At 57.2% G+C, this 13,418-nt stretch overlaps 1 protein-coding gene across 3 annotated transcripts in view; it reads right to left on the bottom strand.

Annotated features, from left to right (window-relative positions):
* The window catches only part of PRKAG2 (protein kinase AMP-activated non-catalytic subunit gamma 2), a 242,260-nt gene that overhangs the window by 167,725 nt on the left and 61,117 nt on the right, over positions 1-13,418 (bottom strand). For all 3 annotated transcript variants that reach the window (XM_032305085.1, XM_032305086.1, XM_032305088.1), the window contains exon 2: positions 3,235-3,306. In XM_032305085.1, the coding sequence (XP_032160976.1) occupies positions 3,235-3,306 (72 nt within the window). The remainder of the gene's footprint in view (positions 1-3,234; positions 3,307-13,418) is intronic.

Genomic DNA, 13,418 nt, shown 5'->3' with positions numbered 1-13,418 from the left:
GGACAAGACGGGGATGGCAGGCAAGGCGTGGCCGATGAAGAAAGGGTGAAACACTGTCCCACGGGGGTCGGGGGGTGGAGTCAGAGAAAACCCGAAAGCTGACGGGCTTTGGACAGGCTGATGGGTGGAGGGCACCCAGGGCCTGAGAAGGAGACAGAATGGGAAGCGCAAACAGCCATTTTCTTGGGCCGCCAGGGATGGGTGGCGCCAAACACCACCGGGGAGCCCGCCATGTGGGGGGCGGCTCTGCGTGCCAGCCTGAACCTCGTTTGATAAACCAGGGGGAAGCCTAGGGTTCTCCTGCCTGGGATTCCACTCTGTACTGAAAATTCCAGGCCAAATGAGTCAGGCACTGAGGAGGAACCCAGAGAAAGTAGACCTTTCCCCAAAAAAGGCCAGATAATGGGAGACACGGCCAGCTCCGCCTTCTCCCATGGGGGCGGACCGTGAGAGCCTAATCGTGCTCCTGGGCAGTGGGAGCCCAGCACGCCCCCGTCTGCTCCGCCCACTGGGTGGGGGTGATGCAGATCGTGGCATCAATGGAAGGTGCCAGGGACGGGGCCTCAGCTTGTGCCTATAGCAAGCTGCTGTCCAACAGAACTTCGGTAAATGTCACTGGATGAGTCCCTGTGTCTGGATGAACAAAAGGGCCCAGAGACCCCCCAGGTGTGTGCTGCTGGGCAGGAGCAAACGGGGGGCAGGCAGTCGGGCGGTCTGCCAGGAGGGCCGCTGAGGCAAAGGCCAGGCTGCCTGGTGCTCAAAACCCCCTCCCCACCGGCCCAGATGCCACGCCATGCTGGCAGACCCAGAGTGACGCCCATCGTGTGGAAAGATCTAGAAATCCTGGCATTGGGCTTCCCCCGGGGGCTGGCCTGGGAACCACAGGCTTCAGCTGTGTGGAGTCAAGGGGACCAGAAGCGCCTCACAGACGCACAGTGTGCGACAAAGAGCTGCCGTCTCGAGGGGGAAAGACAGCACAGACGGGGTGAAGTGAGGGGCCTGGGGGACCGCATGGACAGACGTTATGGCACGCCAGGTAGGTGTCCTGCAGGCATCAGCAGCACCTGTGAAGGGGTGCTTCTGTCTCCCTTCGTATGGGCTCCTGGGACCCAGAGGGGCTGCCAAGCACCCGCCTGTTCCCACACATCTGTGCCCGCGGAGCCTAGCGGCACCTCCCACCCTCTTGGCCGCCCGCATCACGTCTGCAGAAAGGGCCGGCTGCCCGAGAATCTAACCCATGTTCCCCTTCACAGGGGTGTCGACACCGTGATCTGAGTTGCAAAGAGGAAGGACGGAATCTGGCAGGGGAAGAGCGCGGCCCTCCCGAGGCGGTCTGGAGAGTCTTCTTGGTAGTGGCCAAACTCTGCCTCTCAAAAAGGCCGGCTTTCCATCTATATAGTGCCAGGCCGCTGGAGTCTCACGGGGATTCACTGGAGAACCGCCAAGGTTCAAGGGTCAGGAGGAGGGATGGGGATGGGGCAGAGGTGCGCGTGGGGAGGCCAAGGGAAGGCCACGGGCAACAGGTCAGTGGGAATCCCAGGCGTCCGCGCCCTGTCCACTCGCATCCAGAGGCCTGTCTCCAGGTTATGTCAGGGAGAAGCACCTTCCCAGCTGACTGGGCACGGAGGTCCCTCCATCTCCTGCACCACCGGCCAGACCCTCTGGAACAATTCACTGCCTTCTTGGGAGGTCATGCCCTCCTCTCCTGCAAGGCCACAGGCACGGGAGGCCCGTGTCCCACACGTCATCATCACCAGTGTCCCGCAGCATTCAGAGGATACAGTAAACCCTCCAAGGTCCCTCTCCGCTCTGCAGTCACGCATTTGTGACAGTGATTTGGCTCTGGAACCCTCTGGGAGCCCCCAAAATGGGGGCTGGTGGGGCTGGATGAGGCCCCAGTCCTCACCGTGGGTCTTTACTGCATGCCCAGTTCTGCCTTAGGTTTCACTTGAAGGAGGGTATCTCAGAGTCAAACCCTTGGACGCGGCCAGCCCGAGGGGACAAAGAGGTCGGCCTGCAGCCTCAGACTGGCCTGCTGGGCTGGGAGGTCTGCTTCTCCTTCCTGAGAGCATCCTCTGAGTGCCGTCTTGGGCTGGGCCACAGTGACTGCTCATCGGGCCGCCTGCTCACTCAGGACGGGGAGCTGGGAACAGTGGAAACCCACACGCCTGACCCAGTACGTTGCCTTCATTGTGGGCAATTCGAATGCTTAGGGAACAGGCTAGCTTCCCCAGCACGGGCGCTCTCGCCGCCGCCCCAGGCTGCCAGTACCCAGAGCTGAAGCATCGTGGGGTTCTGAATCTCCACTCAGACAAGGCTCATGGCAGCCCGGGGGCCGGCCCCTCGCCACGCCACCTCTCACTGGGCCGTGGGTAATGGGGCCAGGAAGGACTTGCCACCCAGCTCTCTGGGTGCCCCCTCGGTCCTGACTGCAGGCTGCCTTGACCTCCCCTTTCTCGCCAGGTCCAACGACCCTCATGGGATACACACTCCTTCTTGGCTGCCTGACCCTGGATGGCCACCAGCCTTGTTGAGCTGCTGACTGGCCGGAGGGGGAGGGGAGGCAATGAGCTACAGAGAGGCAAGGAAAAGTGGTGTGGACACCGAAGGGAAGGAAGGCCTGGAACAGGACGGGTTGGGGTGTGGCAGGCGGAAGGGATTCCTGTCCAAGATGGGACAAGCCAAAGCCTTGGACTGTCTCCAAACTGCCCATTTACTGATCCTTTTAGCCTCTTCTCTTGGCTTATTGTTGATTTTCCACGTTATCTCTGCCTTCTTTGGGGAGTCTGAGGGGGCCATGGCTGAACCCAGACAGAGAAGAAGAGAAAGGAGCAAAGCCCAGCAGGCTCTCAAATTAGACAGCTGGCAGGTGGGAGGAGCATGGCCGCATGAGGTGGGTGCACTACTGGTAAGCAGGGGCAGTGCAAGTAGGAGCACAGGTGGATGAGCAGGTGGGAGCACAGGTGCATGTGCAGATAAGGGCACAGGTGGATGAGCAGGTAGGAGCACAGGTGGATGAGCAGGTGGGAGCACAGGTGCATGTGAAGGTGGGAGCACAGGTGGATGAGCAGGTGGGAGCACAGGTGCATGGGCAGGTGGGAGCACAGGTAGATGTACAGGTGAGAGCACAGGTGGCTGAGCAGGTAGACATTTTTCCTGGGCTCTCACTGAGGGAGTCTTGCCTCAGTGGCACCTCAGGTGAGCCATGAGAAGCTGTGAGAAATGCGGCCTCACCTTACGAGAAGAATGCTTTTCTGAGCTCTCCAGGTCTCCATCCAGGAGCGGCATGGCAAAGGAACTCAGGTCCTAGAAAGGAAAGAGAGCATATGGTCAACAGGATGGCCCTCAGGTGTCTATCCAGCCTTGCCCGGGGGCAGCACTGGCTCTATGCACGCACCATGTCCCCTTCCTGAGTCCTCCATGAGCACTGACCACCACAGAGGGGTGTGGATGCAAAGGGAGTAAAACGAGGGGTGATAACATGTTAGCTTCTTCAAAGAACCTGAGCATGCATCCCTTCTAGAACATGAGGCTACACTGCGCCCCCCATCACCGAGGTAGGAGCAAGGGGAAGAGGTCGGGACTGGAGGCAGGAAGGAAAGCGCCCCAGGAGGAAAGCAGGAGTGGGCAGCAAAGGCTTCTCGGCACCTTGGGAATGGCTCATGGACAGGCCCCCATCTCAGGACACAGAACGTGGGGCCTCAAGGAAGCAGTCCAGGATGCGCATCTTCCCGGGAGAGATGACAGGGCCTCGTGGGGAGGAGCTCGGGGCTGGTGGCTGGGCTGGAGTGGTCAGTGAAGTTGGGTGACACCATGGCCAAGAGGAGTGGTGTGTGTCCAACTTGGGTCACTTCCCCCGTCCCTCTGCTCCTCCTCCCCCTGGTCTCACCTGGTGACCTCCTGCACAGCCTGGAAAGAAGCTGCGTGTAGGAGAACTTGCCTGAGTTCTTAACCTTTCTTTTTTTCCCTTTTCATTGTGGTAAAATGCATGTAACATAAAGCTTTCCATCTTAACCATGTTAAGTGCACAGCTTAGTTGTGGTAAGCACGTTCCCACCATGCCATCATCACCACCATCTGCCTCCAGAATGTTCTCATCTTGCAAAACAGAAACTCTGTCCCCATGAGACAACTCCCCATCCCCTTCGCCCAGAGCCCGGCAATCACCATCCTGCTTTCTGTCTCTATGAACATGACAAGGCGCTGCCTCAATTACGTGGAATCATGCACTATTTGGCTTTTTTTTTTTTTTTTAAGATTTTATTTATTTATTTGACAGACAGAGATCACAAGTAGGCAGAGAGGCAGGCGGGGGCGGGTGGTGCGGGAAGCAGGTTCCCCACTGAGCAGAGATCGCAATGTGGGGCTCGATCCTAGGACCCTGAAATCATGACTTGAGCCGAAGGCAGAGGCTTTAACCCACTGAGCCACCCAGGCACCCCTGGCTTTTTTTGTGACTGGAATATTCATTGTACTTAAGCACAATGTCTTCAGAGTTCCTCTGTGACGTAGCCTGTGTCAGAGTTTCCTTCCTTTTGGTTCCATTGTAGCGATGCACCACATCTTGCCTACTCATTCAACCACCAGTGGACACTTGGGTCCCTTCGACCTCTTAGCCCTGGTGAGCTGCTGTGAACATAGGTGTTGAATTATGTCTCCCCCATAACTGCCCAAAGTCATAGATTGAAGTTGTAACTCCCAGATCCTCAGAATGTGACTGTCTTTGGAGATAGGGTCTCCACTGAGTTAAAATGAGGTCATACGGGTGGGCCCTGATGCAGTGTGGCTACAGTCCTTGAGGAAGAGATTATTAGGACACCAACACAGAAGGAAGACCATATAAAGACACAGACAGAAGATGGCCATCTACAAGTCTCAGAAAGAGGCCTCAGAAGACACCAACCCTTCCAACTCCTTGATTTCGGACTTCGAGCCCCCAGAATGGTGAGGACAGAAAGTCACCCAGCTCTGTGCTACTTTGTCATAGCAGCTCTAGCAAACGAATGCGTATACATATATTTCGTTGAGATCCTGCTTTCAATTCTTTGGGTAAACACCCCAAAGCGGAATTTCTGGATCCCATGGGAATCCTATTTTTAATATTCTTGAGGAACCGCCAGCCCGTTCTCCACAGCAGAGGCCCTGCTTCGCATTCCCACCAACAGGGCACAAGGTTCCAACGTCTCCACATGCTCACCATGCTTGCTACTTTCTGGGTCTGGTTTTGTTTCTATAGGAGCCGTCTTGATGCGTGTCGGCTGGTACCTCATCATGGTTTGGATCCGAGTTTGGATCCTCTGATGGGATCTTTCATATGGGACCTCTTTTCAGGAGCTTCTGGCCATTGGTGCATCTTTTTCGGAAAAATATCTGTTCAAGAAGCCCTTTGACCGTTTTTTAACCCAGGTGGCTTGTCATTGAGTTGGTAGGAGTTCTTTCTGTATTTTGGACACTAACCTTCTATCAGATACATGATTTGCAAATATTTTCTCCCATTCTGGAGGTTGTCTTTCACTCTGTGGATTGTGTCCTTTGGGGGCACAGTTCTTAATTTTGAGGTGGTCCCATTGATCTATTTTTACTTTGTTGCATCTGCTTTTGGTGTCATAATCAAGACTTCAGGGCCAAATCCAATGTCATGAGCTCTTCCCCTCTGTCGTCTTCCAAGACTATTTTAGTTTCAGCTCTCATGTTTAGGTCTGTGATCTGTGCTCAGCTAGTTTTCCTGTATGGTATAAGGTGTAGGTCCAACCTCACTCTTCTCCAGGTCCATAATGTCCCCAACACCATGCGCTGGAAAGACTGTCTTTCTCCTACTGGATGATTTTGGCACTCTAATCACAAATCATTTGGCCACATATGTGATGGTTTCTTGGGGGGTTTCTATTCTATTCCATTGGTCTCTATGTCTGTCTTCCTGCCAGCACCACACTGTTTTAATTACTATAAACTTGTAGTAGGTTTTGATATCAGGAACTATGAAATATCTTACTTTGTTCTTTTTTATTATTATTATTTTCAAAAATTGTTTTGGCTACTCAGGGTTCCTTGAGTATTTCCATACAAATCCACTTAGGATAGATTTTTTTTTCCCCCATTTCTTCCCCAGAAGGCGCCAGCTCTCCGGCTTGTTCTCCAAGACTTTCAGCCTGGCCCCTTTCAGGCCATCTCAAACCTCTGCTCCAAGAGCGAACCCTGAAGTAGTGGGCCTTATAGTACGTGGGCCCCTCCCCTCATGCCCTGGGGAACTTGGCAATGGCTTCCACACCTGTTCCAAGGGAACACACTAGGGACTCGGGTCCCACCACAGAGGCGAGCCGGTTAGCCTACAGTGCAGTACGGGCGTCCCTACCATTCAGCTGGCAGCCCAGGGGGACGGCCCCCAGCTTCCCAGGGGACCGCTGGGAGGAGCCACGGTCAGGAGCTCTGGGCCAGGCCTCACAGCCTCCAGTGCAGGCCCCATGGATCTGCCGACCTCTGCAGCCTTGTTTCTGATGTGCTCCACACCCCGGCACGTTTCCGCAAGCGCAGACGGACTGCTGCGGCTCTTCCGCGCCCGGCTGCGCGTCCGTGGACACTCCGCTGGGAAGGCCATCTCGGCCCCTTGCACACCTCAGTTCAAGGCCGCCCTCCGGCAACTGTCCATCCCGGGAGAACAGACCCTGCTTTGCGAGAGTCCCTCCCGCACAGGGCCGGCCTCCGGCACAGAGCCTGGCCCAGGGCCGAGCGGGGACGGCCAGCTCTGGTCCCCGCTCTCCGCCTGCCCTAAGCTCGCGGCCGCCTCTGGGCTTCGTAGCTCTTCCTAACCTTCACCCCCAACCGCCAGTCCTGGGTCGCACGGGGTGAACTTCTACAGACCACGCAAGGCCCAGTCCCCGTATTATCTCCGGCGCGGACCCGCCTTCAGGCAGAACAAATTCTTCTCTTCTCTGTGTTCCCACCACTGAAGACAAGCCCTGATGACAGGACTTCTCAGGCCACACTGCGGCCCTTCATCAGTCTGCTTCTCCGGCTAGACTTCCAGCTCATCGGGGGCAAGGGCGGGCCGTTTGCGTGGCTCTTCCCTGCTCGCATCTGCGGGACGCGCGGTGGGCACGCAGTGTTTGAACCCGCATCCCCTGACCCCGCGGCGGCCAGAGGCGGGCAGCGCCGTCTGAGCCGACGGCCGGGCAGCGAGCAGGCCCTGCGCGTTCAGCTCCTTGGGAAGGAGAACGGGCCAGGTGTGGGTGCTTATCTCCCGTTTTAATGAGTACATTCCTCTCCAGTTTCAAATAATCATTACCCTCGAACATTCGTGCGGTACAACAGTTTCCACACACGAAAGCCTTTTCACAAATACTTATTTGTTCCTTAAAGCACCATCAGGCTCTCGCCCCGAGGCCCCCAGCAGCGAAATGACTCATGTTAGCCAGTCTTTGAAAGGGGAGAGGCCGGGATGCTGGTCTGGCTCCCATCACGGGTGGCCTCTGGAAGGCAGGGCTCCTGCGAGGTCCCCGCCGCTATTCCTGACCCGCGCGAGCTCCTTAAAGCCTCCGGTGTCCCCCACCCCGGAGGCCCGCCTCCCCCTCAGCACCCCGCGCCGGCCTGGGCCTGCTCGCTGGAGCATCCGCGGGCGGGAGGGGCAGGCTTTGCCGGAAGGCCCCCCCCAAACCCCCCACCCCCGCCCCAGCCGCACATTCCAGGATTCTAATCTCGGCTCCCATCTCTCAGGGCTCACCGAGAAACAGCGCGCACCTTGGAGGCCAGGTATGGGGAAATCTGGAGCTGTGGCCACAAGACTATTAGCCAGTGGTATAATCGAGACCTGGCCTCCTAGCTCAGCTGACCTTCCAGAAGGCCCAGGCTCGCAGAGCCTGCCCTGGCCATGTGATTTCTAAATATTAAATTCCCAGCAGAGCTTCGTGCTTTCCTCACAGCTTTATCTTCGCCTCACCATCCCTGAACCTCCTCTTCAGGTCTGCCAGCCAGGCAGGCCGGTCCTGGCACTGGTGGGCATTTTGCTGGGCAACGTTGAGGCACCAGGAGATGCAGGAAGAGCTGGTGGCGGCCGAGAGACTCTGGGCTTGTTGCTGGCCGCACACACTCCATTTTAGACCTTGACCCCAGGCTCTGGAAACGAGTATCAGGCTCTTCGGGGAAAAGGAATTATCAGGATGTGAGCTGATGCTCAAGTCACCTGTCAGGAACGCAAAGGGATAAAAGAGAAAAGCCCCAAGTTCGGGAAGATTCCCAAGAGGTGAGCTGACCTTCAAAGCAGGCCATGTAAGCCCCCAGGCCCACCCCCTTCAGAAATTCTGGCAAAAGCCCACATTCTAACACTGAAAAGGGGTCAGCAACAGAGCTGATGTGCCATTACCATGCCCTTCTTCAATCTTACTTTGGTCCTCAGAACAGCCCATACAAATAGAAAGGACAAGGGGAAAACCACAGTCTAGAGCTGAGATGCTGCAAGTCAGAGAGGCATAGCCCCCGGCCCTGGCCGGCCGGACAGCAGCTCGCAGGCCGTGGAAGCCAGGACCAGCCCCTCCCAGCTCAGAGCCTCCCTCCGGCGGGTCCGCTCCACCGGCAGACACTGGCCAGCATCAGTGGCTGCGAAGACCAAGAGCTCTTCCTTGCCTAATGAGGAGCCTTGGCCCAGGGCGACCTCAGGGGAAGACAAGGACGAGTGCGGATCCGAGGGGCTCAGGGACTCACTCCTGGAGCGGCTGGTGACGGTCTCTCTCAAGCCCTTCTCTTAATGAAAAGTACTTCCCGCCGCGGTGGCCGAGAGCAGAGTCCCACCACCGGATGCCATCACTCCGCACACTGGCGGGTCTACAGTGTGTGGAGTCTGGGGTTTTGTGGGCGGCTCCCCCACTCCCATGGATCCCAAATGGATTTGTGGATTCCTGAAGGACAGGGGCTGTTTTACCCACATTAGGGCCTTGAGAGAAGGTGCGAGGTAAGCGTGCCTCAGTCAGATGCGGTCTGGCCTTTCGGTATTCCTGACGCTTCGTCCTGCAAAATGCCTTTGTTGACGCAGCTGTGGGCCACCCCCCGGCAGAGGCCTGACTAAAGCACAAATACAGGACAAACAGAAAGGCTGCCAGTGTCGGGGGCCCGTGGTCTGCATCAGGGTCACGACAGAACATTCCAGCGCAATTGCCAACAGGTTGATTCCTACTGGGGAAGGAACACATGGAGGATGGTTTTCATTCTCCGCTCCCGCCGAGCAGACCTGAGTACACAGAGCCCCGCGGACATCAGGACCCGGCCTGCACTTGGAAGGACGACACGGCCGGGTCCCGCATCCCTCCGCCCGAGAGAACAGGACCCGTGCACAGGGAAGGAGCCAGGAGGCCGAGTTCCAGCCCCGGCTCTGCTGTTTACTATGGGGTGAGGGTCTTGGGAGTGTCTGAAGTCAGTTTTTCATCTGTCAGGTGAGAGGGTTTAACTAGAAGATTCCAAAGAGGCCTTTTGGCTCCCACAGTCTTGGGTCTTGGTTTTCATCACTGAACTGAACATCATCCCAGGATCCCGAGAGCACTTTCGAGAAGTAGCGCTGGACTGAGACTAAAATGTGCTTCTTACCTCATATGATGACTCAGAAAAATAATTTTCTTCTCCTCTCCGACTACCAAATAATCTCCCTGGCTTTCGAAGCTCAGGGTTTGGGGGCAGAGTCTGCGGGAACATGGGCTGCCCCCATGGAGGGCTGGGTGCATGTTCTGTGCTCCGCCGGAACCTCAGAGGTGAGGGGACCCAGCCACACGTTTATCTTGATATGTCCCTTAATCTGCTTCCAGGTGCTAACCTTCTGGTTACTCAGTTGGGTACTAAGGCCCCCCATCATGCACCTGGGTCATCAGCACAAATGCCAGGTGGGGTCCTCCCGGATGCTTGGCACGATTCCAGGAAAGCCGCGAGTAGCATCCTCAGAATAAGAGTGTCCAGTAACTCGGGTCCCACAGAGGTCGCCCCTGCCCAGCCCTTCCGCCCAGCTCTCCAAGTCCCCATCACGCCACAGGACGGCTGCTCACGTGGGCTAGCCTTCTCCGTGTCTGATCTGTGGGTCCTGTGGCTTGAAGTTCACCTCTTGCGGTGAGGGCCCTGGCAGGCCCCTCAGGTGGGAGGCCTGCGTGAGGCGTCTCCAGATGGACGAGGTTTGCGCAATCCCTCAAAACCGCCCAACGCGCAGTTCTTGGTACCGAGGTGGGGGGTGGTGACCAGAGCCATGGTCAACTGCAGACTTTGAAAAACACTCACTTTATATAACTGCCCTCAGGAAAATAAGGAACAAACCCTGAGTTGCTGGAACTTGGCAACAGGGGAGGGACAGGGGCCAAATTAGGGAAAGCCTAAACTTAACTCTCGGAGAAGTTCCAGAATTCTTTATTTTCCACAGAGGACATCGTGGTTTCAGACTGCAGTCTGAGAGACTTCCTAATGTACAAAAGAAAAGAAAACCCCTATTTTTCACTCCTGCAGCTACGCTGCCTGCCCCATGCCCTCCACCTGGGGGTCCCAGCTGATTGACACAGCTGGCTTGGGCTCCCCCACCGACTGCCCTCAGCCTTTGTGCCAAGGAAAGTACTTCAGCCGCTGAGCTGGGTGGACCTTCTCCAAAGAAAGAAGCCCTGGACCCCAGAAAAGGTCAAAGTATGGCAGCCTGAGCCTGCCCTGGTACCGCGGAAGTACTCGGTCCTGGCTCTCGGGAAATACTTGGTCCTGGTGCTGATGTTATACTTGGTCCTTGCACTCCAAGAAGTACTCTGTCCTGGTACTGAGAAAGAACTCTGTCCTAGCACTCCAGGAAGTACTCGGACCTGGTGCTCCAGGAAGTACTTGGTCCTGGTGCTGAGGTTGTACTTGGTCCTGGCACCAAGAAAGTACTCAGTCCTGGTCCCAAGAAAGTACTCGGTCCTGGTGTTCCAGGAAGTACTCAGTCCTGGCCTTGAGGAAGTCTGGGTCCACTGCTCTCTCCAGTTCCCACCCAGCAGCTTCTCTAGCTCCACGGCAGCAGCACGCAGTAGAGTCTCTTCTCAACAGACCCCCGAGGCTGGGGTGGCCAGGAGGCCTCCACTCCCCCTCAGCTGTCGGGTGTGGCAGATCATTTTAGCCTCTGCGAGACTCGGGGCTTCAATCTGTAAAGCAAGCCTGGACCACGGATATCCTGCAGTGTCGGGACTGTGAGGGCCAAGGCCAGGAACACGCCGGCCTCACCAGCCAAGGCTGGAGAGGATATAGGATGTCACCAGGACACGGCACCGAGTCCTGGGTCAACTGTCCACCTCGGAAGCCCCGGTGGTCTGTCAGGCCGACTCAACCTGGGTCTGAAATCCAGTCGGAATGTTCTGTAAAGACACTAGCTGCTGGGGCGCCTGGGGGCTCAGTCGGTTAAGCCTCTGCCTTCGGCTCTAGTCATGCGAGCCCCGTGTTGGACTCCCTGCGCAGCGGGGAGCCTGCTTCTCTCTCCCCCCAGGCCCCACTCCTGCGCTCTCTCAAATAAATAAATAAATACAATCTTTTAAAAGAAAACCAAAAACAAAGACCCTGGCTGCTCCTCCTTATAATTAGAGAGCAGCCTTTACCCCGTCCCCTTGCCAACGGACAGGTTGACCGAGGACTTGGTGAGCACTTGTGAACAGGGATGCCCAAGGGCCAGCTGCTCTGCTCTCCTCTTGTGAAACGGTAGCTGGGCCTGGCCCCGCCTTGTAGGCAGCTTGACCAGAGCTCAATGGAAACTCGGACGGTCCCCATGGGCTGAGGTCGCTGTGCAGAGGGGATGGTGCCTTGTCCACAGCCTCCAGGGACTGGGGCTCTGGAAGGCCTGAGGGCCCCCAGTCCGCATGCGCCGGGCCTCCCCACCCCGCTCCTCGCTCAGGCCCCTGGGGTAACCCCTTAAAGGCATGTGCCCCAGACCAGGCTGAGTCCAGCCGCTGTGAACCACTGAGGATTAGGAACCAGAATCAACCCCGTTTCCTGTCTTCTCCCAACCCAGTTCCTCCCCGAGGAGGGGAGTAGGGTCAGCGCTGGAGAGGCTCTTGGGCGCCCCTGGGAAGGAGGGTGGGTGCAATCGCTCGGAGGGGGCCTCTGTCCCCTCAGCTGGGCCTTTGCCCACAGCCACAAGAAGTCCCCGAGGGAAGGACCTGGAGGAGGGGACACAGACAGGTAGGGAAGGCTGCTGTCCCAGCGGAACTGAGCGACGAAGCAGGAGACGGCCCCTGCAGGCCTGTTTCTCCTGTCCTGGAAGAACCTTGGCCACACATAAGGGAGAGCGGCAGATGTAGGACAGGCGTGTGACAGCCTCGTCTCCTCACGCCGCAGCGGTGAGGGGAAAGCAGCCGCCCCTCTGTCACCGGCTGGGTGACGCATGGGTTTCCGCCGGGCACCTGCTCACGCTGTTTTACGTCCGAGAGCCCTTCCCCCTCCGACACCAGCAGCCGGCTGACAGCAAGGACCTTGCCTTCCCCTGAGCGACTCGTTCCTCCCCCGTGCCAGGCTCGCGGCTGGACTCAGACGAGAGTCTGTCCTTCCGTGAAACAAAACCGATGCTGGGGAAGGTGCTAACGAGGAGTCAGAGCCGGACGGTGGCTCGGTGTGTGCACTCACCGAGATCTGAGGACAGGGAATGGCCCGCCCAGGGCTCTCTGGGATGGCTCAAGCCTTCGGAAGGCAAGGACAGACTGAACAGACGCGCCATCTGTGGGAGGAGGGACAGCCCTTCATCTCTAGGGCTGTTTTCAGCTTTGACATTTCACTATTTTGCTAAGACAAATCTTAAGATAGAGCTTGAAAAGACCAAGGCTGGGTTTCTGGACAGGGTTTATTTACTTGCAAATGAAACACCAAACCACTAAACCAAGACTGTGGGGGCCTTAGGTGGGCCACGCACTGCTGCCCGGCTGGGTGACTCTGGCCGTGGGGGCTCCCCTGCTTTAATGTCCCCTTCACGAGGAAAAACACCAGCCACGAGGGAAAGCCGTGGGGTTGCTGGGTCCGTCCCACAGATCCAAATGGCCCTGCGTCAGCCCCGAGCCCCCCACCCGCCCCCACCCTGCAGGCAGTGCTGGCCCCACAGGGAAAAGCAGACCGTTTGGGTCTACGCTTGCAGGCAAACTGCAGGAGGGACACCGCAAATTAGAGTACAACTAGGCACCCAGGGAACATTTTTATAAGGTCACGGCGCTGCTGGCCGGTTCTGAGACACACCCTCCACTCTGCGGGAGGGTCTTGTGCAATTCCGCTTGTGCATTTCTGCTCCCAGCCACCTACCCAGTGCGGCTCTGGGGCTTGGCCCAGGAGCTGAGCTGATAGCCGCAAAGCTTTCCAGCTCACGGTTTCCAGAATAGCCAATGTCCCTATTTGTAACACCATGCATCAGAAGGTTCGTCCCACTTTCGGCAGGAAAGGAGCATTCCTCCCCCAACCCCTCTTGC

This window comes from Mustela erminea, chromosome 11 (genome assembly GCF_009829155.1).
Source record: "Mustela erminea isolate mMusErm1 chromosome 11, mMusErm1.Pri, whole genome shotgun sequence".
NCBI lineage: Eukaryota > Metazoa > Chordata > Mammalia > Carnivora > Mustelidae > Mustela > Mustela erminea.
The sequence above is the reverse complement of the archived record's forward strand: the minus strand, read 5'-3'. Positions and strand labels throughout refer to the sequence as shown.